The sequence below is a fragment of the Periplaneta americana genome, chromosome 7 (assembly GCF_040183065.1).
Source record: "Periplaneta americana isolate PAMFEO1 chromosome 7, P.americana_PAMFEO1_priV1, whole genome shotgun sequence".
Classification (NCBI taxonomy): domain Eukaryota; kingdom Metazoa; phylum Arthropoda; class Insecta; order Blattodea; family Blattidae; genus Periplaneta; species Periplaneta americana.
In genome coordinates, this window is record NC_091123.1 from 102,779,404 (window position 1) to 102,794,275 (window position 14,872).

At 36.7% G+C, this 14,872-nt stretch overlaps 2 protein-coding genes and 1 long non-coding RNA gene across 14 annotated transcripts in view; 1 reads left to right on the top strand and 2 right to left on the bottom strand.

Moving 5' to 3' along the window:
- The window catches only part of LOC138703319 (ubinuclein-1-like), a 720,147-nt gene that overhangs the window by 21,351 nt on the left and 683,924 nt on the right, over positions 1-14,872 (bottom strand). The gene's annotated exons all lie outside the window — the stretch shown is intronic.
- On the top strand, positions 750-1,557 carry LOC138703317 (uncharacterized). The gene is made up of 2 exons (XR_011333093.1): positions 750-891; positions 1,233-1,557. It is a non-coding gene; the product is annotated as an uncharacterized lncRNA (long non-coding RNA).
- On the bottom strand, positions 885-2,636 carry LOC138703316 (myb/SANT-like DNA-binding domain-containing protein 3). The gene is made up of 3 exons (XM_069831094.1): positions 2,061-2,636; positions 1,710-1,880; positions 885-1,365 (listed from the first exon to the last, which is right to left on the bottom strand). The coding sequence occupies exons 1-3, from the start codon at positions 2,322-2,324 to the stop codon at positions 946-948; spliced, it is 855 nt and encodes a 284-aa protein (XP_069687195.1). The 5' UTR covers positions 2,325-2,636; the 3' UTR covers positions 885-945.

Consider the following 14,872-nt stretch of genomic DNA (forward strand, 5'->3'; position numbering starts at 1 on the left):
TAGAAACTTACCACTTTCTCCTATGAACCAACTTCTAATAACGCTGCGATTTTATGCTGTCGGAACTTTTCAAGCGGTCTTGGGTGATCTTGTTGGGGTCCACAAATCAACTATTTGCCGAGTAGTAAGGGATGTTACACATGAAATTGCTTTGCTTTCGCAGGATTTCATAAAGCCTCCAACCTCAGACAGGGAACGACTTGAAATCCAGAGAGAATTTTCAGCCATGTCAGGATTTCCAAGAGTCATTGGATGTATAGATTGCACTCACATCCCCATCCAATCACCTGGTGGAAATGACGCTGAACTTTATCGCAATAGAAAAGGTTTCTTTTCTGTGAATGTACAGGCAATATGTACACCATCATTGAAATTCTGGAATGTTGTAGCCCGTTGGCAGGGTTCTACACATGACAGCACAATATTTTTAATGAGTAGGTTACGAGCTCAATTCGTAAACAGAGAGATGGGAAATGGAATTCTTTTGGGTGATGGAGGCTATGCATGTTCAAATTTCTTGTTGACTCCCCTAGCAAACCCCACGACAGAAGCAGAAGAGTTGTATAATTCAACACATATATACACTCGAAACTGTATAGAGCGAGCATTTGGCGTGGTAAAAAGAAGGTTTCCATGCTTATCGTTGGGTCTCCGTTTCAAGTTGGGAAGGCAACGATCAACAACACTAGAATGTATTGTTGCATGTTTTGCCATCCACAATTTATTGTTGGAGAGAGGAGAAAATAATCCCCCACCTCCTGATGAAGATCTCATTGCAAGATTCTACCCACAAGCTGATGAGGGTGAAGCACCTATGGGAAGAAGGAGAAATGGAGGGAACACAGTCAGAACTACACTAATAAATACACACTTTACAACACTGGCAGAAAGGTGAGCAAAATACTCGTAATTAATTAGTTCTTTTATTTTTGATGCAAACTTTATTTATTTATTTTCTTTGGCTAGAATTGCCCTTTTAATCTCTAACTCTACTTGGGCCACTTGTAGATTAGTTTTTAAAATTTCCATTTCCATTTCATGTTTTTCGATCAGAAGTCGACACCTTAATTCATTAAAATCAGTTTTACTGGACGTATAGTCTTCCAGCCTGCTTCTTTGTGATCTTGATCTGGGCCTAATTATTCCACTCCTGCTTCCTGTCAGTGGGTTTATTGGTGTAATTTCTGATGACAGATGACGACCTGCTGACAATGAATCTTGTTGATTTGCAGAAGACGGGGACGGCGGAATAGATGAGGCCTCATCTCCATATTTGTCCCCATTGACATCATGACCAGAAGTTGAATGCAAACGAGCAGGGTGCACTATAGACACAGCTCCATCAAATAAAGTTTCATGGCTATCCTGTAAAACAAGATGAAGTATACAATATAAATACACAAACTGGAAAGTTATTTGTTTTGTGTTTGAACTGAATGGCACTATTTAGCCGAAAAATTTCCTTAATTTTTTTTGTTAATGTATTGTTGTTTGCTGTGAGCTGGTTTCTTATAAAATAGGGTTATAAGACTGTAAATAAATTAAAGGCAAAATGAAGTTCATCTACTCCAATTATATTTCCATTTCACCACCTCAATCGATATTTTTATATTCTGAGTGATGGGATGATGATGGATAATGTAGATGGATATTTTTTACTTTTTTTAGGCCTACCCAAATTATGTCAAACTAAGGTTATATATTCTTACCTCCAGTATATTGCAATCCTGTTCTGTTACTTGAAAAACTTGGTACTGGCCATCACTGTCACAAGGATTATTCACAGGTGCAAAATGGGAATTCAGCCTGGATATTAGTCTTTCGCCATCTGCATCTAGCTTCCTTTTAAAAGTTCCTCCACCAGTTTTGTAGAGCTCTGCCTGGAAAAAAACAAAGATTCAATGTAGATCAAGAAACTAGTTAGAAGAAAATAATTATGAATTTAAATCTCCCTCTATATTTTTGAGACGTAATAATATTTATGGAATGCCACAAAAACGTAACTGTCCATTAATAAATCTAGAAATAGGTAAAAATTATACGTCACAGCTTAGGCCTACCTTATCGTCAGCTGCAAGTTTCTTGGTTCTCCTTTTGTAGTTTTCATATGCAATCTTTAATTGCTGGGGTGTTCTTGCGACCTCATATGTAGCTTCATTAAATTCTGAAGCAATTTTCTTCCAGGCCTCCTCTTTCTGCTTCACCCAAACACTATCTGTCTTCTTATTTTCAATGATATGCATAAAGCTCTCTATGATGTTCAATAAGAGGGCTCTATCATTGTCAGAAAAATTGGGCCCCCTTACGTTTTTTGTTTGCTTCATAGTCTATACAAATACAATCCGCTGTTTCCCTTCTACAAAAACAACAAAACAGCAAAGCATTCACTTGTTTTCCTATTCACCGCCTACTAGATGCATACGTTTCGCGACTGTAAAAGAGCATCAAATTGGCTGTGGTTGCTAAATAGCGATGTTGTCAAATGTTTTTCTTTCTCAAATCAACAATTAGTAAATTGAGACAAGTTGATTGGAGATTTACGTTTGTGCAACCCAATGAACAATCAAATAAATCAGACATCAACTGATTGGCGATCAGGGACTGATTTGATTTGCGTTTCTGCAACCGGGCCTAAGGCTTTTAATTAGTTGGGGAAATATTTAGAGGGCATTGCGACTCCTAACTAAAGGTGACGCTATCCCAAGCCGTTATATCATCTGACCCCTCATCCCTAACATGCTGACATCTATAAATATTCTTGTAACGCACAAAGATATTGCTTATTTGGTTTTCAAAGTTGAATGAAGGTGTTGTCTGTGTCAATCTGAGAGACTTAGCTTTCTGCCGATCTCTCCACACACTTTCCGAAGAGACATTGGGTTGGTTCCTGTGGAGAACAACATCATATCTGCAGGATGCGACACAATCACCAGAGCCAGGAAAGAAAAATATTATACATCAACCCCTTGTACCTTAAAGTAAAATAATTTTACCCCCTTTACATATTAAGTTCAATCAATCAATATTCCCATCATTCCTGCGTGAAACATAGGGTTCTCAGAAGGCTTCTCCATCTGACTCCATTCCTGGCCAACTCCTTGATCTCACTCAAAGTCTTCCCCATCGTTTTTGCTTCTGTGAGAACAGTTCATTTCCATGTTATCTTGGGTCTGCCAATTCCTCTGCTGCCCTGTGGATTCCAATCCAATGCCTTCCTGGTGGGGTCATCTGGAGGTCGGTGAAGTGTATGTCCAGCCATCTCCACTTCCTACGCCGAATTTCAAGTTCAACTGGTTTTTGTTTAGTTTTTAACCATAGGTTTTCATTGGATATTTGGACGGGCCAGAATACTTTTAATATGTTTCTCAAACATCTATTAATAAAAACTTGTAGTTGATTGATAATAGTTTTAGTTATTTTCCAGGTTTCACAGCCATATAAAAGCACGGATTTGACATTTGTGTTAAATATTCTCAGTTTAGTATTTATTGTATAGGCAGCACTCTTCCATATAGGCTTTAGCAGCTTACACATTAAGTTAGGCTTAATAAAGTATTTTGTTAAAAGGGATGAATCAAGAAACTGAAGCATTTAAACATATCCAGGAAAAATTTCCTCAAAAATAAAAGAGGGAGTTTTCAATGGACCACAAATTAGAGAAATAATGAAGGACAATCACTTCGAATCTTTGTTGGAAAGAAAAGAGAGATTGTTTTCATGGAGGCTGTATTAAATTTTCTGGGTAACTATAGAAGTGAGAACTATTAAGATCTAGTGAAAATTTTACTGTTTTGCCATATGAAACTATGGATGTCCATGAAAATTCACTTCCTTCACTCCATCTTGACTTTTTCCCCGAGAATTGTGGCGATTTCAGTGATGAGCATGGTGAGAGCTTTCATCAAGAAATTTCAACTATGGAAAAAAGATACCAAGGACAGTGGAGTACCAATATGCTAGCAGACTATTGTTAGACTTTAGCTTGTGATGTACCTGATGCCTAGTATAAAGGAAAATGCAGAAAAAGAAAGCTGTAATCTTCTGAACAGTGAGTATTTAACCTTATTGTCATTATATAAAACTGTATTTTGAATAGATATAAATTATAAAGGCATTCGAGAAAAAAACAGTGTTACGGCTTAGTTATGTAAATAACTATTTGCACCGTTTCCAACACTGAAATCCTTTTAGTGGAAAATGATAGGGTAAACCATACAGTCATTGGCCACTTGAACTTTGATGTGTTATTATAAGACAGGATGTGCAAATAATTAATTAATACTTTGCCAGATGGTAGCAGCATGTTTTTTTATTTGGTAGTTACTTCAATTTTCAACAACAGATAACACTGTGAGATGAAACAGATGTTTCTGCAAAACATACTGTTCGTTCCCAGGCTTTGGTTTCTTGTGAAATTATTAAGAACTGTGTTATGATTGAGTCATAATACGAGGGTGGATCAAATTTAAACCGGAATTTATATCTGGAGGCTCTGGTAGCGAACTGCAAAGGTTGCGGTTTGGAGGGGAAGTTGGTGGGGGTGTGTGGAGTGGGGATCTTGATGTGTCGCACTCCACAGAGTGGCCGCTTGCTTCAGACCGCCATGAGCGAGCAAGAGGTACACCTGTCTGTTGCGCAACGCATTATTATTAAGTTTTTTTTTGGCGAAAGACGGCACTAAACCTTCTGACATTGTGAGAAGGCTCCATGCGCAGTTCGGGGAAGCAACCCTTTCGAAGACGCAGATGTATGATTGGCACAAAAAATTTTTAGCAGGCCAGGATTCAGTGGAAAATGAGCCCCACCAAAGACGGCAACGAACGTGGAACAAGCATCACTGCAGACAACATTCGTGCTGTACGGGACCTTATTGAAGAGGATCAGTGCATAAGAATTTCTGACATTGCTTCACACGTTGGAATAAGCTTCGGAAGTGTTCAAGCCATCATCAATGATGAACTCAAATTCCGAAAATTGTCTGCCAGGTGGGTTCCTCGGCTCCTCAGCCAGGAACAAACAAATTTGCACCAGGAAGTGTCGCAGAGGCATCTGAGTCGCTACGAGGAGGAAGGAGATGATTTTCTGAATCGCATTGTGACCTCTGATGAAACTTGGGTTCATCATTACACCCCAGAGTCGAAATGTTCCAGCATGGAGTGGCGAAAGCGAGGTGCGGCTGGACCAGTTAAGGCCAAAACACGGTTTTCTGCTGGAAAGGTCCTTGCGACTCTGAAGGAGTTTTGCTAGTGGATTTTCGCTGGAAACCGATCCGAAATGTGATTGTGCTGCATGACAATGCAAGGCCACACACTGCTCAGTTGACACAATGCACTGGACACCTCTGGAACATCCTCCTTACAGTCCAGATTTGTCACCCTGTGACTACCATTTGTTTGGCCACTGAAAGAAGACCTGGGAGGAAGGCGGTTTGGTGACAATGCGGTAGAGGAGTTCGTGCACAACTGGCTGACTACACGTCATCCCTCATTCTTCAAGGATGGCATCAAAAAGTTGCCTGCATTTCCAACACACTTTTGCCATCGAGTTGATAATTTTATTTGGTCACTAGTATCACACCGTATTATTGATTCCATTTTTGTAACAGTGATTTGAATAAAGAAATAATTGACAATTACAGCTGCACCAACAGTTCGTTCTTACAATATAATGCATTGAAATCCTCGACTTTCAAACATAAATTTTCCTTAAGTGGCCAATAACTGTGTGGTTTACCATATATATATATATATATATATATATATATATATATATATATATATATTTTTTTTTTTTTTTTCAGTTTCTCGAACGTATTTGTAATCACTTCGAAACTATGAAACATATTTTCCGAAGAACTTTTATGAGAAACTTCTTTGGCTTCACAATCCATTTCAAGTTTACTATCATGAGAGTGACATTGGGCTTAAAATACAATTCCAAGATCTTGTTTGGCTCGATTCTGGATCTCACTTCCAATTAGAAAAGAATTTCCCGACATAACTGAAGACACTGAGAATTGTGATGCAACCTATCTTTGTGAGAAAGAATTTTCATTGTTCATTGAAATAAAAACAAAATACAGAAATAAATAATTGTTTGTAAGTGTGTGCCAATCTTCGACTAAAGTTGACAGTGACACCAACTTATATTGAGCCCATGGGGCCCGATACCATTATTATTAATTTGTTATCCTGATTTGTGGTGTTTTTTTTTAATTGAAATCGATAAATAACCGATATATATATATATATATATATATATATATATATATATATATATATAAAGAAGAATGCATTGTTGTTTTGCAATTTATTCATCTTTCCTAATGCAACTCAGGCAGCAGTGCAGAATTTCATTACTTATTAACAATGAACACTTTAAAGATTGACACAATATACTTCAGTTAAGAATAAATCATACAAATTACTCGTATATGCTACTCACACTCAGCTAAACTGTCCTATCCAGCACACATTATTAGTAAAGGCACCTAAGAGATACTTTAACTTTTATATTAACGAAAAGCACAAGTTAACAGGACAACAATGCTGAACATGTGTCGATTCTGTTTGATAAGGAGTGTGGTTTACGGAGTCCAACTCTTAAGGAAATAATCATTTGAAACTAATTTGGGTTTGTGTGAATATTGGTGGTTGAGAAGCTTTTGTCATCTAGTCTTCTGTCAAAAAATCTGAAAGTTAGAATTTATAAAACAGTTATATTACCAGTTGTTCTGTATGGTTGTGAAACTTGGATTCTCACTTTGAGAGAGGAACAGAGATTAAGGGTGTTTGAGAATAAGGTTCTTAGGAAAATATTTGGGGCTAAGAGGGATGAAGTTACAGGAGAATGGAGAAAGTTACACAACACAGAGCTGAACGCATTGTATTCTCCACCTGACATAATTAGGAACATAAAATCCAGACATTTGAGATGGGCAGGATATGTAGCACGTATGGGCGAATCCAGAAATGCATATAGAGTGTTAGTTGGTAGGCCGGAGGGAAAAAGACCTTTGGGGAGGTCGAGACGTAGGTGGGAAGATAATATTAAAATGGATTTGAGGGAGGTGGAATATGATGGTAGAGACTGGATTAATCTGGCTCAGGATAGGGACCAATGGCGGGCTTATGTGAGGGCGGCAATGAACCTCCGGGTTCCTTAAAAGCCAGTAAGTAAGTAAGTAAGTGAATATTGGTGTAAGGTGTCTCACCTCCTAGACAATCGAACACACACAGGATGAAATTATTGATGTGAAATAATATTTTGTTTCCAAATACTATGAATTTATAGATTTTGTAAATGTACAGTCTTAGAAAAAAGTTTTGTCACACAGATACTTTATAACTCCCAGAAAGGAAGCAGTGCACATGATTAGAGGACAAATGACCTGGTTCACAAGAGGCCTAGTTGTTTCGTTGTACGTCTGATCATGTGCACTGCCTCCTTTCTGGGGGTTATAAAATATCTATGTGACAAAACTTTTTTCTCAGACTGTACCTTTTAAAGAATGCTTCCAGGAAAAGTCTTAACACAGTGAAAAATTGTGTTAGTGCAAGAGTAGACGATACATATTTGAATGACGATATTTACAACTATGAAATCTTAGTCAGAGGAATATTGTTTGTGACAGTGCTGCAATGTTATATGTAAAATTAAGAACGTTTGGTGATATAGTAAAGTTTCTGAAGTCGAATGCTATTCTTGAAATTGTGCCTCAATTCATGGAATTTATACATCTAACTCTATCATATCAGTTTCCACAGCCACTGTCGAAAGATCTTTTTCCAGCTTTAAAAAGACTGAAGACATTTCTGCATTTAACAATGTCCCAGCAAGACTTAATCACATTGCTGTCTTAAATATACATAAGGACAGTGCTGAAAAGTTGGATTTAGAAGATGTTTGTGACGAATTTATAGGGAGTAGTGCAGTCAGAAGAAAGACATTTGTAACATGCTATGCTACATAATGGTGACTCCACATTATATTATTGTCGTCCACAAGCATTTATGGTTGCCAAGGTCACACACTTTCCCTTCTTCTTACTGCAAACTTACTCACCCTCCTGCCACTCTTAATGGCCTGAGGACTGGTTCTACATACTGTAAAAAATCTGAACTTCCTAAACTGCAAAAACTAAGCCGAAATTCAGTATCTTGTCTAAGCTTGTGCTGTGCTCTTCTGTGTTATGTATAGCTGAGTGTTGTCTAAACTTAAACTGTGATATTCTATTTTATATAAGAAGACAGTTTTCCAAGCATTCAATAACCCGTGGCCGAGTGATTAGTCTCTCTGCCTTGCATCGTGGCGACCCGGATTCGATCCCCATCTGGATGGTGAACAAAGTGGGCGCGAGAGTTTTTTTTATCGGAATTCTCCCATTTTCCTTCATCATTGTTATTCCACCAATGTTCCATTATCAATGTCACTCTGCGAGATCCCAAGCCAAGTGTCCAGAACAAATAACAAGAAGTCTGAACGTTGTACAATTTGTGTTTAATAAATTCTATTATGCTTCAAGTACGGTATGCTTTACAGTCTAAATATGCATAGCCAGACAAAAGAGGTTATTTTTTATGTTTACAAATATTTTTAATACTGGTATCTTTCTAGCAGTGAGTCATCCGCTATTTCTTCCATGTACAATAAAACTCAGAGTTATGGCAACAGCTTTTGGTGTTAGTTTAAACATTTTAAGAAATATTTGTATTGACGTGATTGAGTTCCTGCAAAATGATCCATGTGGCTAAAATAAAGATTAATTGAAAACTATATGACTTAGAATATTGTCAAAGGAACTTCAACTCACAGAAATCCCAGGTATCCGAGAGTAGAAATTTCCCAACGAGAGAAAAAAATAGTTCAATACATATTTCGTACCCTACTAGAGTGAATACCAAACAATTGGAAGAGATTTTAGATGAGTTGGTTCGTGATAGCGAGGAATGATCGAGCCAGCAGAATGAAGTATTGACAGAATTAAAGCACACATTGGAGACTACACAGCTGATGGACGAACGTGACGACTGAGCAGGACCCAGTCAGGAATCTGCTGCGCCAAGTGGAACAGTAGAATGAGCAGTAAATCGCAATAACATATGGTCTAGCCTACGTGAGCCAGCAAGAAGAAGACAAAAAGTGGAATCAAGAAGGCTTTACGGGAGATCAAGAGAAGGTATGGTTAGCGTTCAGAGAAGATGTCAGGATGCGAAAAGTATGATGGGTGAAGAGATAGTGATTTCGTCACCACAAGGCAGTATTTTATCATTGATGGGTACATTTAAGGGCCAAAAAAGTTACAATCTTAGAAGTTGGTGCATGAGCAGTAAGAAATAAATAAAAGGTCTGAATGGAATTAAACAGGAAATTTGGTGATTTAATGTCGTAAATCGTGTTTTAGTGCGATGAAAATGTGTTTAGGGGATAATAGATATAGAGATCAGTTAAGAAGTTATAAAATTGAAAAAAGATGTTGGGAAATTAAAAAATGGCTAGTTAAATAGTTACCGATTGAAGTTTATTGTAAAGAAGTAAATCTTAGAAAGTGATGTAGTGAAGTTTATGAAAGATGATCTTAGTGACAGTATTTACAATTTTCTATAGTTTTTTTTTTTTTTTTTTTTGATTGTGGTTAAGAAATGAATGATCAAACTAAAGTGAAATAGATACTCATGTCAAGATTTAATGAGATTATAATGACGTGTATTAGGTAGAAAAAAGATCCCAATGAGTATAACCAGGTGAAGTGTTACGAGTTAGATGTAATGTAGAAAGACAGAATTATATATAAATTTAGTTAGCTGAAAGGAACATAATTCTGGAACGAACAGATGGTGGGCATTTAAGATCAATAAGAAGAAATTGACTGTTTCCAGTTAAGTTAATAGCGATAGGAGATGAGATATATGAGTTTAACAGGCTGTCGGAATTGCATGCTAAATTGTAGGTATATGTAATAGAAAGTTATGGTGAAACCCATATACATAAATTGTGGTACACCATAACTAATATAAGTGATGACAAATAAATATCTATAAAATGATCCATGCCCACCTTTCCGTTTCATAGTCTTGTCCATCATCTAATTTTCCTCCTGATAGTCCTTTCAATCAGTTTACTAGGCCTATTATTAATCTCGTCAATCTTTTTTTTTTCTTCTCTTCATTTCACTTATAGTTGTTTCTTCATTAATTTTTCTCTGATCAAATTATTTCAGTTCTAATTGTCCTTTCAGCTATTTTCCTATTAAAATGTTCTCAGCAATCTGTTATTTCATGCCGTCTTGTTTGTCATTCTACCCTAATAGTCCCGGATTTCATTTTTCTTCCCATTGCCTTAAAACTTTTTTTTATCATCTCTTGTCACTTTCGTCCCAATCATTTAATCACTCCTGATCATCTTATCAGTTACTTTCTCCTGATTATCTCGTGTTATTACAACACTATTTTATGTCTTTTTTCACAAATGACAAGACGCTCACTAGTAAATTATAAACGACCTATAGGCCTAAATGGAACTGAGACGATCAAGAATGAATTGACAAGATGAGCACAAGGAGACTGACGAGATTATTTTTTGCAGTGTAACTTGCAAAGGGAAAAGTTTGTGAGGAGGGTGAGTAAGCAACCAAAACTACGTATGACCTTGAACACTTCAGAAGTCGTGTTCCACTATACTTATTTTTATTTCAGAAAGAAAACAAATTCCCAAGTTGAAAAAGTTAATACAACTATAATTTTGTATTTAATACAACTGGGTAATTATGCAGTACAGCAGTTTCTATGGTACACACAAGCTGATGCGGAGATTCTTTTGTACGCTGCTACAAGAAGATCTTAATAGAATGTAGAAGTTTTCATTTTGTGATCGGAATTAGTATTGACAAAAATATAAAAGAATGCTACCTACAAGTAAATGGTATATAGCTCCTGTATAATTAGTGAATAGTTTGTGATTTGGCCAGCTATGGCAGCATTTTCTTGTGAAACTTTTAGTACCAGTGGTTTCTACTGTTATTATCGAAAGTAGCACTGTTGTGAATGAGGTCGAGGCAGCCATGGAGACAAGACATGACATGTGGGCTGTTCCGCCATTATTACGATAGGTTTAGATGTGGTTTATTTTATGTATTTAGATTTAGAAATAGTAAAATTGTTAAATTTATCCAACAGTCCCTGAACCTTATACTAACCACATGCAATACATCATTGTTATTTTTAGCATATGTACAAGGTGAGCCAATGAAATGGGCGAATTTAAAACTTTAATCATTATTGCACTGATTACTCTGAAACGAAACCTTCACTTTACATTATTTTGAAGTATACACAATAGCATTTACCTGCACCTCATGAAATCCTTAATTCGGACATATCGCTATGATGTTACAGTCCTCAAAGAAATAAGGATCGATGATTTCAAATGACGCTATTTCACACCAAACTGTGACTTTGACACTGTGTAATTGTTCCTCATGCATTTCATAAGGGTTAGTTGGTAACCAGTATCGAAAGTTTTGTTTATTGACGTATTAAGAGAGATGAAAATGAGCATCACTCAGCAGCATATTGTGGACAATGTCTTCATTAAAATTTAGATCCAAGAATTGTTGGCAAAAAGTCAAGCGGTTTACTTTATCAACATCTCTTAATGTCTGCACTACTTCAGTTTTGTATGGATGGATGTGTAAGTCCTTATGAAGAATTCTTCGTATACTGATATTTAACAAGCCAACTGAAATTGCATGATGACGGGCAGAATGTTTAGGACTACAGATCATAGCAACTCGTATGGCATTGATGTTTTCCGGGATATGTACAGATCTTTGCTTACCAGGAGACTTCTTCTTTAACGCAGAACCAGTTACTTAAAAGTTTTGAATCCAGATTTTTATTGCATGGGCTGATGGTATGAGATCATTGGGATGAATATTGTAATGACGTCGAAATAGCTGTTGTGCAGCAATGAAACTAGCATTATTTTTGTAATATCCCTTTGCCTTAATAGCAAAAGCACGTTGTTCACTCATCCAGCAATCCATTATAAACAAATGCTATCGAATGAAGAATAGATTGATGCACGTAACAATTAAAATACCCGACAACATTAAAAAAGACATGAATCTGAAAATCGCCCATTTCACTGGCTTTTGCTGATTGTTTTTCGGCACGCTGTTTTCCTTTTTTTGGCTAATCTCTTGTTGATCCTTTGTAGTTTTATTTTCTGTTCTATCTAGTTCCTCTTTCTTTCTCATAGATGGTTCTGGATTTTAGTTCTTTCCTTCTCCACTAGTTTTCTTTATTTATTATTTTATATACTGGAAGACGAGTGTACGAGGCTTGATCGTTTATTGGAGGATTCAAATTTTTAGCCATTTTCATGTTTTTCTGTGGCAAGTACTCCATCCAGGGACAGAGTCTTGTTCTGGAAGCAACTTCGGAGTTGCACTGAGTATGGAGGCAGCATGCTTGCTGTGCATGCTTCAGATTTCTCCAAGTCGAGAGGGCCAAGTTGCTGATGGTTGTGAAGAAAGAGAGAGCGTATTTTCCAGTTGATGCAGATATTGGCTTATGTTTTGGCCTGGTTTGTAACAGGCATTTCAGGTTTGATCTTAATCGAATTAATAGATTTTGGGGACCACCCTCTCGTCCACTATTTTGAGTATATATTTTAATAGGGTTAGCCATTTTGTGAAGTTAGAATTTATAAAACAGTTATATTACCGGTTGTTCTTTATGGTTGTGAAACTTGGACTCTCACTTTGAGAATGGAACATAGGTTAAGGGTGTTTGAGAATAAGGTGCTTAGGAAAATATTTGGGGCTAAGAGGGATGAAGTTACAGGAGAATGGAGAAAGTTACACAACACACAACTGCATGCATTGTATTCTTCACCTGACATAATTAGAAACATAAAATCCAGACGTTTGAGATGGGCAGGGCATGTAGCACGTATGGGCGAATCCAGAAATGCATATAGTGTTAGTTGGGAGGCCGGAGGGAAAAAGACCTTTGGGAAGGCCGAGACGTAGATGGGAGGTTAATATTAAAATGGATTTGAGGGAGGTGGGATATGATGGTAGAGAATGGATTAATCTTCCTCAGGATAGGGACCAATGGTAGGCTTATGTGAGGGTGGCAATGAACCTCCGGGTTCCTTAAAAGCCAGTAAGTAAGTATACTTGCCTCGAAAACATGACGGCCTCTCTTCTTGGAATTGGTAATCCCTTATAAACCCCCATCCTCTACTCAACCCCTAGCCGCGTGGCAGAAATACAATAGATCCCACCATTGCCAAATCTAGTAGTCATTGCCTCTACCTGTTGGCTTTCACCCGTTCTGTGTATTTTTAGACATTTGTCGACGTGTTGTTTTATATTGTTGTTCGCTTCAATATGTCTAATTTATTCCGGCCATGGTTAATGAGTAGATCATCCGCAGTCAGGCCTCCCGATTCACCTGAAGATCCAGGACCATCACGACAAGAACAAATAACACCGTCGAAGAGAACAGAATATCTTATTTGCAGAGGAGCGTAGCTAAGAAAACAAAGTGTTAAAATTGTGTCTAACGTTAGAAATTCTATCCATAGAGTAATCGAAAGTTGAGGCAGTTTGATAAGTACAAATCTTAATCACTTGACATCAGACGCAACCAGTGGAAATTGGTAATATATATATATATATATATATATATATATATATATATATATATATATATATATTACCAATTACTGGCATAGAAATTAAGAATTATGGTTCACCAACTAAAGAGAATATAAACTAAAATAGAATTGGGTAAGATAAATGATTTTATGCGTTATTTACTTCGTCGAATAGCATGTGAACAGAACAAATAAACTTGCGGAAATATTCTGGCCTGATTTGTACATTATGTTTAAGAATGCAGAAAACATTTCATTCGATTCTATCCAGCACTTTCGGAATTACCAGGAAAAGAGTTTTTAAGGAAAGTAGTTTGCGAAGAAAAAAAAAGCTCATGCCGTTTTCCACTTAACAGCTATTGTAACCAATGCCGCACTTTACATTAAAAATCATAACTTCAGAACTAATACAGAGCCACTGGCGTAGCTCAGTTGGCTGAGGTGCCTGCCGATCCGAAGTTGCACTCGGGCATGGGTTCAGTTTCCGCTTTGGCTGATTTATCTGATTGGGGTTTTTCTCAACAGTAAGGCGAATGTCAGGTAATCTATAGCGAATTCTCGGCCCCATCTCGCCAAATACCATTTTGCTATCACCAATCCCATCGACACTAAATAACCTAGTAATTGGTACAGTGTCGTTAAATAACTAAAAAAAAAAACTAATACAGGTTCTTTTACCTGAATGAACTTCAATTGTTGGTGTAGAAATTTAAATTTTATATTAGGCCTATATTTTACATATCAGAATTTTAAGGTATAAGAAGTGTATCATATTTCGTATCTTATAACGTTACTTAGGCCTACAGAAAATTTGCATCGAATCAGCAACTAAATTGGCAGAGAAACAAATATATTCTTTTGTGCTTTAATATGATTTTCGTGTTATGAAAAAATTATATAAAAGGAATACATTTATCCATGACTGGTATCTAAACTGGTCTTTATTTCACCGTCCCTACCAACCTAAATAATGACATTATTCACAACAGTGCTTAAAAGTTTTCTAACTTACAGCAGTGAATTAAATGTTTTTAAATCACACTCTACAAGACAACCAACATATTAGCAATAATAATATGAATATATATGAACTTCTTCGCCAACAACACATTACAAAGAAAAGGCCTACAATTTAAAATTAAAATTAAATTTACATACCAGTAATGAATAAAATATTGTATAGCACACTAGAGTAAACAGATTTTAT